Here is a 14,086-nt window from a genome sequence, read left to right on the forward strand (position 1 = left end):
TGCGCTTACAAAGGACTATGGCAAATGTAAATCCCGGTGTACCTATCTTGGGTCAGTATGGAGCTATCTCAACTCTCAATTCATAGGTACCTACCTATCTATATTACTGAGAGACTAGATACGCCTGCCAATTTTCTACTTTTTTTTTCTTGATAATGTCTCGAACATGAAGCACATAGAAATATGTAATTCTAGATAGAAGAACTCAGAGAGAAAACTACAAATCCTCCAAGTTATTCAGGCTGATCCATTTTGCTAAGGAGGTAGCCGGTTAGTTTGCACATGGTTCTATGTTAGTGTCTACCTGTTATGTGAGTGTCTAGATTAATACATGCATGAAGATCCTTGGAGGACTGGGAGATTCATGATGCCGGCGAACTATCTGAAATTGGGGTATGTCCTTACTCTGTTGCACGAAAGTTTCTAATGAATTTGATGCAACTCCGGGATGGCTTTGAATATATCAGTTTAGCTCCTTTACCAATAATATGTCCCTTTCGTAATCTGGGTCCTACCCCAATGAATTTCATCTCGCCAATACTATATAAAGCCACAGGTGTGATGGCAGGGTTTCCGGAGTTTGTATCTAAGCCTCTCCGTGATCGCCGTAGCTTTTGAGTTATGTTACTAAAGTAGATTATCCGACATGATCATTGTTACGTTATCTACCCTTCGTATTTTCGGAATAGATCTTCATAGCAATATCATAGTTACTTCATTGATAGTACTAACGACATGAATAGGAATATCTACACTATCAAGCCAGTACTGGAACTGTAATAGTCAGCCGCAGTGTATATCACGCTTCTGATCACACAGACATGGCTACCAATCGAGGTGACTTGTATCCCAACAGAAAGCTCGTACCGCTATGTCCGATGGGGATTTTATGCATTTGATATGGTACTATTTCCAATCGCAAATTGTATGCCGCACAATGAAAGTGTTATAGTATCATAAGCAAATGCTGGTTTCCGTTACTAAATCACCTTCAGACATCAACACGGGGACCACCCCCATTATACACATCACATATCTTATATAGAACAGCTCTGTCATCTATATATTTTACATGTCACGCTCCTACTCGAATCTATCTCCATAGTAATACACAGCAATATTATTTCTCTCCGGGATCCGACGACGGCTTCTACGAACTTGAGAGCCAGACGTCTCTATAACTTATTCCGTATTAAGGGGATAACTAAAGCCACTTTCAGATTACGAAATGTACCTTGCTAAGAGTGGTAGGAAATCGATGTTGTGACCAATACCTCCACAGAAAATGTGAGGCTTATGGTGTCGCTATTGAAGAGAGTAACATTCATGGACATTCGGACTATTCATTCTCTCTTCTCGGCGGAGGATGTTATCACGGAGATCTAAGATCAACATTTTTACGAGAAATGCGTCTTATCTAATGATGGCATGGAAGGGTTATGTCCGAGGAGCTTTGATATGTGGAACTGTACTGGAACGGGATTCATTGAGAAGGCTCTTCGTTCAACAAATTTCCCTTTGCGGGAGTTCCCGTGTGGTATAACATCCCGTTTTCTTGGTAGTGAGTGTTAGCCCCGGAGTTATTTCTTTGGTTCTGGTGCTGGGTGAATTGAGTGATGTCAGAACAGGTGGTAGATGATATATGGTGGCGTATAGTATATAAGACTGTTCGATGATAATGGATTTAGGTGTGAAAGGAATCTAAGATACACTGCGCTTCAGTATACCCGTTTCGATACTATCTTGAAATATCTAAACTCACTATGCAGTCTGGACCTATTCTACCGCAATCCGCTCTAGGGTTGGGAGATACCCACGCCATAGACGATACGTCAAGCCGCTTTCAAGACGTTGTCGGACAGTTCCCTCAGCTCAAGACATATAGCCATGCCTTAGCTATCTTCCCCTTGAACCCGGGGGTATCTCAGGATTCCGTCGTTGCTTCGCTGAAGGATGCAATAAGCAAAATTATTTCCAAGATTCCCTGGCTCGGTGAGCAGGTAGTCCATGAAGGACAAGGGCCCGGAAATTCGGGCATCATCAGAACACGACCATTGCCCTCAGGCATTTCTAGCGGCGATATCCTGTATGTAAGGGACTGTACAAACCTCTGCCCTTCTTACGAGGAGATAATACAGCGAGGAGGCCCTCTCTCTTCACTCGATGGCAATATTCTATGCCCTTTCCCTGGCTTCCCTATGGGGTATGATGTCGAGAAGATGGGGTTTGCACCCGTAGTAGCAGTCCAAGCAAGCTTCATTAAGGGTGGTGTGATCCTTAACACCTCCAACCAGCATAACATGGTAGATACCAGTGGGGCATTCGTCTTCAATTCTTTACTTGCAACAGCAATGCGGGGCAAAGACATCCCACAGGCTTATGTCGACCAAGCCAACATAGACCGAACCAAGGTCATTCCTCTTCTGGACCCCGGACAGCCAATTCGCGACCATAGTTACCTCCTGAAGTCAGCGTTTACGCCTACGCCTGCGCCACCATCAAAACTCCCAGCTTCGCCCCTAAGATGGGCATGCTTCCGGGTTTTCCAGAAGGCCATGCCTAAGATTAAGGCAGCCGCATCGATCAAGGATGAATTCGATAGCTCGGTGACCTACATATCCAGCAATGACGCCCTGTGCGCATTGTATTGGAAGCGACTGGCCGCCGTGCGCGTCGCTAACGGTAGTGTGGCTCTTTCATCCGTGTCCAAGTTCGCGCGAGCTATCGACGTCCGCTCTGCTGTCCGCTGCCCACCGGGATATATGGGGCAAATGATTCACCACGCTATCACGCGATTCTCATACCGAGACTTAGCGTCGCCGGAATTGACATTGTCCGCTATAGCATCACGCCTACGAGCTGAGCTCAACCAGTCGTCTAACGAGTGGGCGGTGCGCAGTTATGCTACCTTTGTGGCTGGTGTTGCTGATAAGGGGGAACTGGTATACGGCGGTGGCCTCAACCAGTCTCTTGATGTTGGATCTTCGTCTGTTTCCCAGCTGGCCACCAGCTTGTTCGATTTTGGCGTTCTGGGTAAGCCCACGCTGATTCGGCGACCTAATCTGGCTCCTTTTGGCGGTGTCATGTATGTTTTACCACCCGAAGATGAGTCCCAATACTTGCCTGTTATAGTATGCTTAAGCGAGAGGGATATAGAAGGCTTGAGGCAGGATAAGGAATGGGGGGCAGCTACTCAGTATGTTGGTTAGCTGAGCACAGTACGAAGCAACAGCACAACTTCCTTGAGTACAACATGTCATTTTTTTCTAATTATTATTTGGTGCTTGGAGTTCTCCTTGTCGTCTCTCTCCTTTAAAGAACATACTATGGGCCATTTCCTCATGACTACCTCCTAACTTGACTAGATACATGTTTAAAGGCTTCGAATTACAGGAGCTGCTAGTTACGTTTATTAGAAGTTTAATAATACTGAAGTTGTCCCACGAAATCATCGCTTCATGGTTACGAGAAACTGATTACCTATAATAACTTATGTCAAAATATCGTCCCAGCAATCATGAATAAACAGACTGATTCAAATGCTTAGGACACTCTACTATCGCCAGAACATACTTGAGTTCGCCTGGAATATGGCTCAATGTTTCCCGTAGAATAAGATAAGCTCGCTGAGGCTACATTCGTGCGCAATTCTCAAGATACTCCTGAAACATCAGAGTACCGCACTCTTCATGCTACCCTAACATGTTTAGAAGAACTTCTACATCTGATCGACGGTCTAAGAATGCGATCGATAGCTTCTACTATACTTGTTACGACTTGGGTGCGCTCTAAATTGCACCGTAGTTGGAGCTTTTCTGGTTGGTGCTAGCTCATAGGGAAATTACGGGATATTAAAAGGGGCTGTTGGTTGCGATGTTAGTTTTAAGGCAAATCCATTCGAAGTATAATCTAAACCGATTTTTCACCCGACGCGGCGTTGGAATATTTACAATACAGCTTCTTTAATCCGAAGTAAATTTCCTAAAGATGCAGCTGCTTTCTTATTAACCATATCGTCACAATCTTTAAGTCGTTCATTTCTAGCCTAGAAACAGCAGCGCAAATACACTTTTACTCACCAACAATATCATTATTCCAAAGCCAGGTCTAGCCACGCCACCAAAGGTTTGAGGCGTTATTGAAGGAAGCGGATCCTAGATGTGTGAGGTAGAGGTTACCTATAATGGTCATCATATGACAGGGTGTAGAATAAACTCGGGCATAGGGGTTAGGACATAACCAAATGTGTAACTACCTCACTGCTTACCTCCTAGTATACAAATCATCGGGTACGTTGGGCTGAGTAGATGTCGACTTGATCGCATTCATTGATGACAATACGTTCGGTTGACAGTTTGGTTGCTCGCGAAACCCAATGGGATCTAACGGATGTTGCAGTATTACGGGCAGTATTACGAGGCCAAGGGTATTCTAACCAACTTTCCAAAGTTACTACATCAGCCTCCCAACCAAAAGAAGGCTATCGACAAGAAATCTCACAGCACCTATCCCAGTTACTCGCTCCTTTACTCGGCCTGGCTCAACCTAGCTTCGAGATGAACATCTTCCTCATCAGCTACTCCTTGGTATACTTCCCAGCGCTCTTCCATCTAATATCTCGTTCTCCCAGTAGAAGTCGTGCTATCGTACGCTGATATTAGTCTGAATATTATACACTCGAACTAGACTGATACCATACAAGGGGAGAAGTACAAGGCTATATTACCTATCAAACTAGCTGGGTAGATCAATTAATCTTTTTATAGGAGGTCGCCCTGGAAGAAACAGAGACGGTTAATTCTTTCAAAGGCGAAATTAGCAATAGCTTTAAAAAATAATTCGGCGAACATGCCTTGCCGCTCTAGCAAAGTTCATATCATCTGCCAACAGACCCTAGCTATAGTTTTACGCATGAGCCAGTGTTCAATGTCAAATCCCGAATACCGTCCCATACATAGTATAGCGTTAGGTTAAGCCCCGCATGAGATTTCGCTGCGCTTTGGGTCATCGACGGGAATAGGCGGGAATAAGAAGCCTGGACTATTTGACAAAGACTTGCGTCACTCGCAGCTTACTTTGGACTCGAAGCAAGTTAGTAAAGTATTTACTTAACAGCATCATTCTTTATAAAGGGATCGCACTCCATCTCGAAGTACGATGCTTTCAAAATTAAAACCTTGGCCTTTCTTTATTACCTAATTGCGACCTGTTCTTCACAATGCACTTTTCTTGTTGAATATTTCCTTATACCATGACGACTTTGACTGCCACTAGGCTTGTAGGTTTGATATAATGAAACTAATCATCTTTTCTACGATTTCTAGGGTGTCGTAAGGGGACTCCACAATCGACAATTGGAACAGCTGAAAAACAGCTAATCATACTTAGGTATTAAAACATACATCAGAAGAGATTGGCTTGCTTAGAATATCTGCTCGCAGATCTATCGAGAAATGCATACTCAAAGTCACAGCTGTTCAGGAACCCGGCGGTCATGAGATCGTGGATAAGTTGTCGATTAGATTTAAACTTGTCACCCATCATAAGCCACCCTGTCCGAGAAGAAAGATGACTTAGGTATCAAACTTTTCGCGACGCGTTAGAATATCCTTCTACTCACGAAAGTCAGCAATATGAACCCGGGGCTTGAAGAAGGGCTGAATGAAGGTCTGGAAGATGAGTGAGTTCATCTTTATCACGTACTTAGCATACCAGACACAAAACTCTCCCGTCATACTGGCTTCTTTGATCATGCTGAAATCATCTCTAAAACACGACCCCGCTGCGTCTGAATTGTACGCGATGCTAAGCACGCGTTATAGTAGCAATTATTCATATATATAATAATAGAAGACAGTAGTTGACGTAATAAGAGCCTAACATATGGTTGTCTATCGGATACCAACATAATACTGTACATTGCCCATTTAAATATGATTGGTTAAGTCTTTCTCCACCATTCCTAAGGTAGTATATTTTGAGTCTTTCCCGAGTCCTGATTCGCTAATATAAGTGGGGTGTATACATATGTCATCGGGATCTGGAAGCATTATGTCTAAATACCATTGTTACTGATAGTCCTGGTTCAAGAGATAGCTGACCGTATATCTAGGTAATTCATACCCGAAGACTACAACCAAATAATTGCGTCCTCCCTTACTAGCTTGGGACTGTAGAATTACTATAGTATTTAGAACAAGGCGAGTTGGTCCGATGATTTCTTATCGGGCACAAAAAGCCTTGTAAATTGAATGCAAATCTTACTGAAGTAAGCGTATTAGTGTGAATCTTACTCGAGTAAGCGGCGTGTCAATGTGACTCTTACTCAAATAAGCGGACGTATCTAGATAGAAGAGGCGTTAGCCGGGATAGCTACTTGTCATCCTAAGTGATATGAGCGAATTAGCATACCAACGTCTAGCCAGCGGCCCCTGGAGCCAACACCCGAAGGAACGGGGTAAGCGGCTGCTTACTTCCTCGTGATGATACCTAGCCGAATCCTATACCAAATTATCAATTCGTTGGGCCAAGGGTTGGTAAGACTAGGTAGAAATACTTGGGGATATCGTAGTGACTTTAAGCAACTCAATAGAATAATGATTATACCAATTAGTCAAAAGTTCTAATAAGATTGATTTGCATGACCTAACTGCCTAGATGGAACGTTGTTCTAATTTGTAACTGTGATATAGCCTCCAGCCGCAACTCATGCAAAAGATTTTGTGCTTAGCTACTTCAAGGTTCCGACCACTTAGTGATATGTTACATTAACCTGAACCTTCAAGGCTGATCAATCAAAATTTATTAACATCTCAGCCTGCATATGCCTACCCAAGTAGAGAGAGAGCATGGACCCCTGAAATAGGATTCTTGTCTATTTGGTGTTGACTGTCAAGGTCAAGACAACCCTTGCGGTTATGGATATTGATGCTGATGTGATATAACAACTTTTCAATAAGTCAGAAGGTACTCAAATTTGTATTCTTACCTTGTTAGTATGTTTTTGATTAGAATGTTGCTATGCTTCACGTATACTAACTTTTAGGACTTAGGAGATATGCTTAGGAGGTATTGAAATATATATTGTGTCAAAACTTGTTCGGCAAATTCCCATTGCACTCACACCTTCTCACCACAATCTTAATACGTCTGCCTGCTCATGGTATTCAAGATGAAGAAGTTTGTTTCTCTCGTGTGTAATCTCGTGCTTTTTGGGACCCTCGCGACTGGTGCGAGCATTCCTAGATACTTTCAACCGTCCGCCTTTACCCGGCGCCAGTTAAATGCTACACAGGTTCAGCAGGAGCTCGGTAGTGAGCTCTCAAACACCACTTCCATCTTCGGGCCAGATGACGATCGCTTTACTGAGGCTACCACAAGGTGGAATATCTTTGCAGTGCCTAAGATTCAAGTTGTCATTGAGCCTGGCGAGGAATCTGATATATCAACTATTGTAAGTGCTATAAGTGTTATTACACTAGTCTTATAAGCTGACAATGGCCTAAGGTTACGTATTGTAATGAAAACAGTCTCGACTTTCTGACTGTAAATCGTGCTCATGGCGACACCCAAAGTCTTGGTTCCTTCAACGGCGTTCAGATCAATATGAAGAATCTTAGGAATATTGACATTCAACCTAGCGGTAAATCTGCCTGGTTTCAAGGTGGCGTCTACGATGGTCAAGCCACGACTTACCTCTGGGATCGAGGATATGTTACTACCACTGGGTCCTGCGATTGCGTGGGCATGATGTACGTTGTCCTTCTTATTATCCCTTATTATTAGGCGATAAATGCTTACAAACTTGAAATAAAAGGGGTCCAGGTCTTGGCGGCGGACACGGAAGACACGAGGGTACTCATGGCATGATTAGCGACAATATCCTTCAGCTCAATGTTGTTTTGGCTAACGGCAGTGCTATTCGAGTCAATTCCAATGAATACAGTGACCTCCTGTGGGCAATGAAGGGCGCAGGTCACAATTTTGGTATTGTTACGAGCTTTGAGATGAATATTTTCCCCCGAGGCCCGGAAACATGGCATTATCATAATTACATCTGGAAAGGTGAAAAGCTTGAAGAAATTTTTGAAGCTCTTAATATTTTCCACGGTAACGGCACGACACCTGTTAATATGGCTTTCAACTTCGGAAACTTCCAAATGAACACGACCATAACTGATAAGGAACCGGTCATCTTCTGGACTTTTGCCTATCGTGGATCCGCGGAAGAAGCCGAGAAGCACTTGACTCTATTCAACGCAATCGAAGCGGTTTACGAAGAATACGACGATGTGTCATATCCAAGGATTTCTGTTGCCCAAGGCACGGATGAAGACAGTTCCCTCTGCCAAGAAAATCAAATTAGAATCGCTGCTACTGCAGGTCTTGAAGTATACAACGTAACGGCCGAACGCCTCATATATGATGGTTTCAAAAACCGCGTCGCCAACAATCCTGTACTCGTTGCAGGAGGTAATATTCTTCACGAAGGCTACTCTACCGAAGCCGTTACAGCTCAGAACCCCGACGACTCCGCCTACCCTTTCCGTGCTGACCATCACCTAATGCTTTTCCAGACGGTCGTCCCCCAAAATAACCCAAGCGTAGAAAAGGCTGCTTGGGAATGGGCAATCGAGGTTAGAGACCAATGGAACGAAGGTCAGCCAGGACGAGCTCCCAATGCTTATGTCAATTATGCCAACGGCTTTGAGCCCGTAGAGCAGATGTACGGCCACGAAGCATGGCGTCTAGAGAGGCTTCGCAACCTCAAGGCAAAATACGACCCTTCAAATCGCTTCCGCTTTTATAACCCAATAATCTGAAACGGGGAGATTGAAACTTAATTAGATTTATCCATTTAAGTCTTTACACCTAAGCAATTTATTAGAGTAGAATAGGATATAGCTCCCGCTTTATAGATCAGGTGCATAATCTACATAAATTATCAAAACCTCTCACGGTCCCTTAAAAGTCTTCTCATTATCCAATAAAACCGTATTTCATGATGAAATATCAAGCACTTACATTATTCAACGCATTTTGTGCAAAGGAAACCAAGTGTGCTTAATCCCAAGTCGTATTAAATATAGGTACCTCTTGACAATGTATGTTACTATAATGAAATTCCATGCTGGATAGATTATCTCTAACACCCAACAGGATACTACCGGCACTCATAGTTGTCAGAGACAAATCCTTCAATTTCAACGTTTTTGAAAGCCTTGTCTCAAAACTAAGACTTTTAGTACCTAGCCGCGCATGTTAGGCGCGTCGATCCCACACTTCATGATATTAGAGATTCTAGAATCTTGGAAAGCAGGTAGAGTATATGAAGTAGCACACCGGGGGTTAATTTCAGAGCAGGGAAGCATATATAATTACACAGTTCATTGGTTCCGGCCTATCTATGCGTAAATCTTAGGCACATGGGTAAGACCTGCAATGGCGAAATGGGTTTACCCCCACGAACAAACACCTCCATGCTTAATATGATGAGAGTCTCCCGTGTCTAGTTGGTTAGGGAGATTCTATTATTTATGGATCAACTCTAAATCGGAGTGAAGTGGTTGGCTATTGAAAGTTGTGGCAGAGATTCAACCTCCTATCTGAGACATTTGAATCCAATAGGATGTTATTAAAATGAAAAAACTAGCCTAAGAAACCCCCTAAACACTCAAACTACCCTCGAACTCTTCAAATACTATGACTAGCGCAACGGGGCTCGGGGGTAGCGCTGCCGATTTATCAATAGGTCATTAGATGCCTTGGTAGGCGTAGTCGAATGAGGTTTATGTCGGTAGTCGGATCAAGGTAGCAGGGTTTTGAATGCAGGCGCCCTTTCATTACCGGGAATGGTTTGTGCTACCCCCGTATCAGATCTCGGATCGATGAACACACCTATGACATAGGACCTCAGATCCGTGCTCAGGTAGAGATGTGGGGGGGATCGTGGTAAATAGCAAGTCAAGGTTGTACAGTTCTGCCGCAACACAAGTGATGATTACAGGGCGCCATGCGGCGCATGTCGATTACCGTTTCCAGGATTAATCCTTGAGCAGATTTGACTGATCGTAAACGTAGGCACCATCAAGCAATTTAGGCATAGACCTCATGTGTAGTTCCTACTTAAGAAATGGCGTAAGGGTATGCGAGCTGACTACTACACAATGCCAATGAAGGGTTTCCCGACGCGTAGACTCCCTATGTTATGGCACTCCATCAACTCTCAGTGAGGCTCGCTAATCTTGATATGCATCACGGTATGTTCTCCGAGTGGCGTAAATAGGTCAGTATCGTCTATGGCCTTGGCGAAGCATAACTCCCTACTTTAATTCCAGATTCTTCTCTCGTCAACTAGTGCTGTTGATCGACAACCTAGCGTCTTTCTTACGAGATTCTTGTGAATGGAGATCTGATCGCCACCTGTGAGCTAGAGATATGAAATAAGCTTATTATTCTCATCCTCAACGGTCGCTTCGAGCTTGTTCGAGACACCGAGGTCTTGTGAAGCAATCAAAGCGTCATGTATGGACGGGCTGAGCCACGTCAACAGCCCGGCTATGCCTGTGAAGGTATGTTCTAACGTCTCAGCCCCTGGCAGCACAAATGGATTTTGGCGTTGCTCGCCGATTCAAGAGAATGATGATCTGGAGTCGACGGTCGGGGTTCTACGACGATGTTTCATTAGGGTTCAATACTAACTGGATGGCTTCGAAAAGAATGCCGTAAGAAAAAGCTTCGATGTGACAGGCAGCGTCCGCAATGCGGTGCATGTGCCAATGCCCAAATCCCGTGCGAAGTCAACGACCGCCGCGTACCTCGCGGTCCTAAAAAGGGAAGCATAGGAGCACTTCGTAGTCGCATCGGTATGCCATACTCAACATAAACCAGCTATCTTACCAATACTACCTATATACTAAATGACGAGGTAGTTGCACTAGAACGTCGTCTCTCTACATCTCAAGCCGATGATAACGACACAGCGAATGGTCACGATCTTGGGTTGGCAGCAGAATCACCATCGAAGGAGGGCATTTCGACACAATTTCCCTGTATGTTCCTTGAGCTTACATTTTACTTTTTTCCCCCATTCTCTCTGTCGGATGGGGTCTTATATCCGACATATCCGAGACACCTTCAACAACCGCGTCTTGCTTTTAGAGCGAAAGTAGTAACTTCTTTCTTAGTAGTACCCGATTGGGACTTGTCCCAACCAGAGCAACCTCTCAATGGTTCGATTCCTCTGGCATGGGGACCGCCAGCGACTGCACCTCACTCACCGTTGCTATTCTCTGAGCTCCCGGTCATACCCACCATAGCAGCATCGTACCCATCACCGAAACAGAGCCCGGTTTCAGTTGGCGATATTTTCGTGCCAGACCTCACTAAAGCAGAATTGTGAGTTCCTCCAGCCTCTCAAGTGTTGGTTCCAGGTAGCTTACTCTACTCGAAGAATACAGCTTTACTTTGACCGTGTTCATCCGATTGCTCCCATCTTTAACAAATCGAAAACTTTTGGATGGATAAACGATACGAGTACCATCAGTGAACCTCAGCAATGTCTACAGTATGCCATGTTGACATCCGCTACGGCCTTCTCAAGCCAGTTTGGCGGTCTCCAAGACGCCATTTACGCCAAGACGCGATTCATGCTCGACCAGCTAGACCTGAACGGGAGTGACTCCCCAATTTGCCACATCGAGCACCTGCAAGCGTGGATTCTTATCACATTCTACGAGTTTGCTAAGACCAATTACCGCCGTGGGTGGCTTAGCGCTGGCCGAGTCTTCCGCCTGGTCCAATTTCTGAAGCTCTACGAGCTGGATAGTCTCAGAATCTTAGGGACGGATGGTGACGACAATCCGATTACGTTAGAGGAAAAGAGACGCACATTCTGGGTAGCCTATTGCCTCGACCGGTTCATTAACGTTAGCGAGGGTTCTCCTATGACGTTGAGCGAGGAAGTAGTGAGTTCCAATCTATCCTTGAATCATCACGATGGAATCCAGGAGACATTAGTGGAAAAGAAACTTATTCCCAATTTTGATAGGTATTTACACGTCTTCCGTGTCCAGATGACGATTTCCAAAGAGGACTTGTACAACAAGAACCCTTCTTAGCAGAAACTATGACATCTGCCGATATGAGACCATATGCGCCACTAGCAGAATGTGTGATTCTCATCACCATCTGCAGCCGAGCCCTCTCCCACAAACAAATCTACACAATAGAAACTTTGTATAGCAATATTCCGCTCGATTTTACTTCTAGGCACGACTGGTTAGACGGTATACTTACACGGCGCCTTAATAATCTGCAAGTCAACTACCCCTCGTTGACTGTGGCTGAAAACCCGATGATTATTTACTCGTACATGGTTGCGTACTCCGCTATCATATACCTGTGCCGTATCATAGAGACGTTATCCATAAGCGACCAAAGCCAATCTCTTGTGTGGGAATACCAAGATCGAGGGCTCTGGGCAGCTCAGGAAATATCTCGAATGGCAAAGGAGCATGAATATCTTGGCTACTTCAGGGCACATACGTTTATGCCTCTGACCATATATCTAAGTGTGGTGAGGCTTCGGACACACCTAGAGGTCCGAAAAGGAGATCTAGAAAAGGACGAGATGGAGAGTGTAGAGAAGTCACTACGCAGTTCCATTGAGGCGTTGCAGAAGTTGCAGTCGGTAAATAATCTCGCGAGTTATTACTTGCAACTTCTGTAAAGACCCCTCATAAATCCTAGCTGTGCTAGATTATGGGATAAGGGACAGATTGGAGCGAGGGCTATATATCCCTCTTCCTCCTTACATCTGAAATAGTGGGCACCATTATTTTAGTATGATTACGTTAGGACGCATTCAACAATGCTGTCCGAACCATTAGGCATAGTATAGTCCGCAATGTTTACGTTAGAAATATAGAAGTCATGTCAGGTTGCTAAGTATAATGAGAACGACTGCAGCTACATATATTATGTGAGAAACAAATTGCCTTAGTATGATTCTATTTTCGAACTATTAATTATGAATAGGATGATAGTTATCCTTTAATACTTCCTATAGCTTATGTGTTAGAGGTTATACTGATATAGCACCTGTTTTAATATCACGAGATTTGGTAGATCCTATGATAACGATGAAATAACATCAATATCAAAACATATCTATAAATCCCCTATTTAGTTGTCGCCTTCATATTTTAAGTTAGTATTTCTCTATCTGATATCTAGTCCGAATAGCGACATCGTCTCTGCCTAATTACCCAAGTGAGAGTTTTGTAAAACAGCGTCTATATTGACCGTTCTTTAATTCACGCTAGACAACAAGGCTGTTAATACGGCAATTTTCAACGTTTTCACGGTGGGATAACATACAACAGACCGTATCCAAAACCTTTCACTATCGGGTACGGTCTCAAACGAGTGATAGACGTAATTAATTTACAAGTAAGCAACATAAGATAATGGGAAGTATATGCTAAGCGGATAGGATACCTCCGAGGAAACCCGGACATGTGCTAGTAGCCCATTGATATAATAGTAGATCTATCAAGTATGAAGGCCGGCAGACCGGTGCTTGATGCAGTCGGCCGTACGGATGGGGCAAAGTAGCTTAAATTCCCACCATCTAGGGAGCGCGCATACTTGGCTCTTATATGCGAATCTAGCATTAAATATTCCAGATACCGGTTGTACGAGGCAACGATCCGTCCCGGCGATGCTTGATCATACCTCATGCCCAGATCCTGTGCTACGCAATACTAGATACCTACTAAAAAACAGGCAAATAGGAGTGCTTGTTTTCAAGGACAGGATCAGCATTGGTTTCACAAGTCAGTAGCCACAATACTCCAATTTGATATGGTACCTAATTTGAATAGCTCTGGTTATACGAATACAATAAGCCACTTTCAGTAGCTTAAGCACGTGGCAACTTGATAGTTCCAGAAAGGGATATATACTTGTCCCAATAAGGAACTCCGCGTCGTCCATTAAGATCTTATATACTTGGATACAAATATCCTTCGACCTACCTAAGAGGTAGATATATAATATTACAGAGAAGCGTCATCTTGTGGTC

The 14,086-nt window shown here is 43.9% G+C and overlaps 3 protein-coding genes across 3 annotated transcripts; all 3 read left to right on the forward strand.

Moving 5' to 3' along the window:
- The first annotated feature begins 2,191 nt into the window (after positions 1-2,191).
- Positions 2,192-3,442, forward strand: F4813DRAFT_361370 (transferase). Its single transcript, XM_049243519.1, has one exon. It carries the CDS (start codon positions 2,199-2,201, stop codon positions 3,207-3,209), a length of 1,011 nt encoding a protein of 336 aa, XP_049099004.1. The 5' UTR covers positions 2,192-2,198; the 3' UTR covers positions 3,210-3,442.
- Positions 3,443-7,122: 3,680 nt separating this feature from the next.
- Positions 7,123-8,822, forward strand: F4813DRAFT_396565 (FAD-binding domain-containing protein; the record flags this gene model as incomplete). Its single annotated transcript, XM_049247839.1, has 3 exons — positions 7,123-7,453; positions 7,507-7,751; positions 7,817-8,822. The coding sequence occupies exons 1-3, from the start codon at positions 7,160-7,162 to the stop codon at positions 8,820-8,822; spliced, it is 1,545 nt and encodes a 514-aa protein (XP_049099005.1). The 5' UTR covers positions 7,123-7,159.
- Positions 8,823-10,522: 1,700 nt separating this feature from the next.
- On the forward strand, positions 10,523-12,954 carry F4813DRAFT_396571 (fungal-specific transcription factor domain protein; the record flags this gene model as incomplete). Its single annotated transcript, XM_049247840.1, has 6 exons — positions 10,523-10,571; positions 10,719-10,865; positions 10,941-11,051; positions 11,190-11,397; positions 11,453-11,966; positions 12,050-12,954. 6 exons carry the CDS (start codon positions 10,523-10,525, stop codon positions 12,728-12,730), a joined length of 1,710 nt encoding a protein of 569 aa, XP_049099006.1. The 3' UTR covers positions 12,731-12,954.
- Between the last annotated feature and the right edge of the window lie 1,132 nt (positions 12,955-14,086).

Source organism: Daldinia decipiens, assembly GCF_022478715.1.
Source record: "Daldinia decipiens strain CBS 113046 unplaced genomic scaffold F4813scaffold_19, whole genome shotgun sequence".
NCBI classification, from domain to species: Eukaryota; Fungi; Ascomycota; class Sordariomycetes; order Xylariales; family Hypoxylaceae; genus Daldinia; species Daldinia decipiens.

Coding starts and splice junctions, on each gene's coding strand:
- F4813DRAFT_361370 (XM_049243519.1), top strand. CDS start 2,199: ATGGGGTATGATGTCGAGAAGATGGGGTTTGCACCCGTAGTAGCAGTC.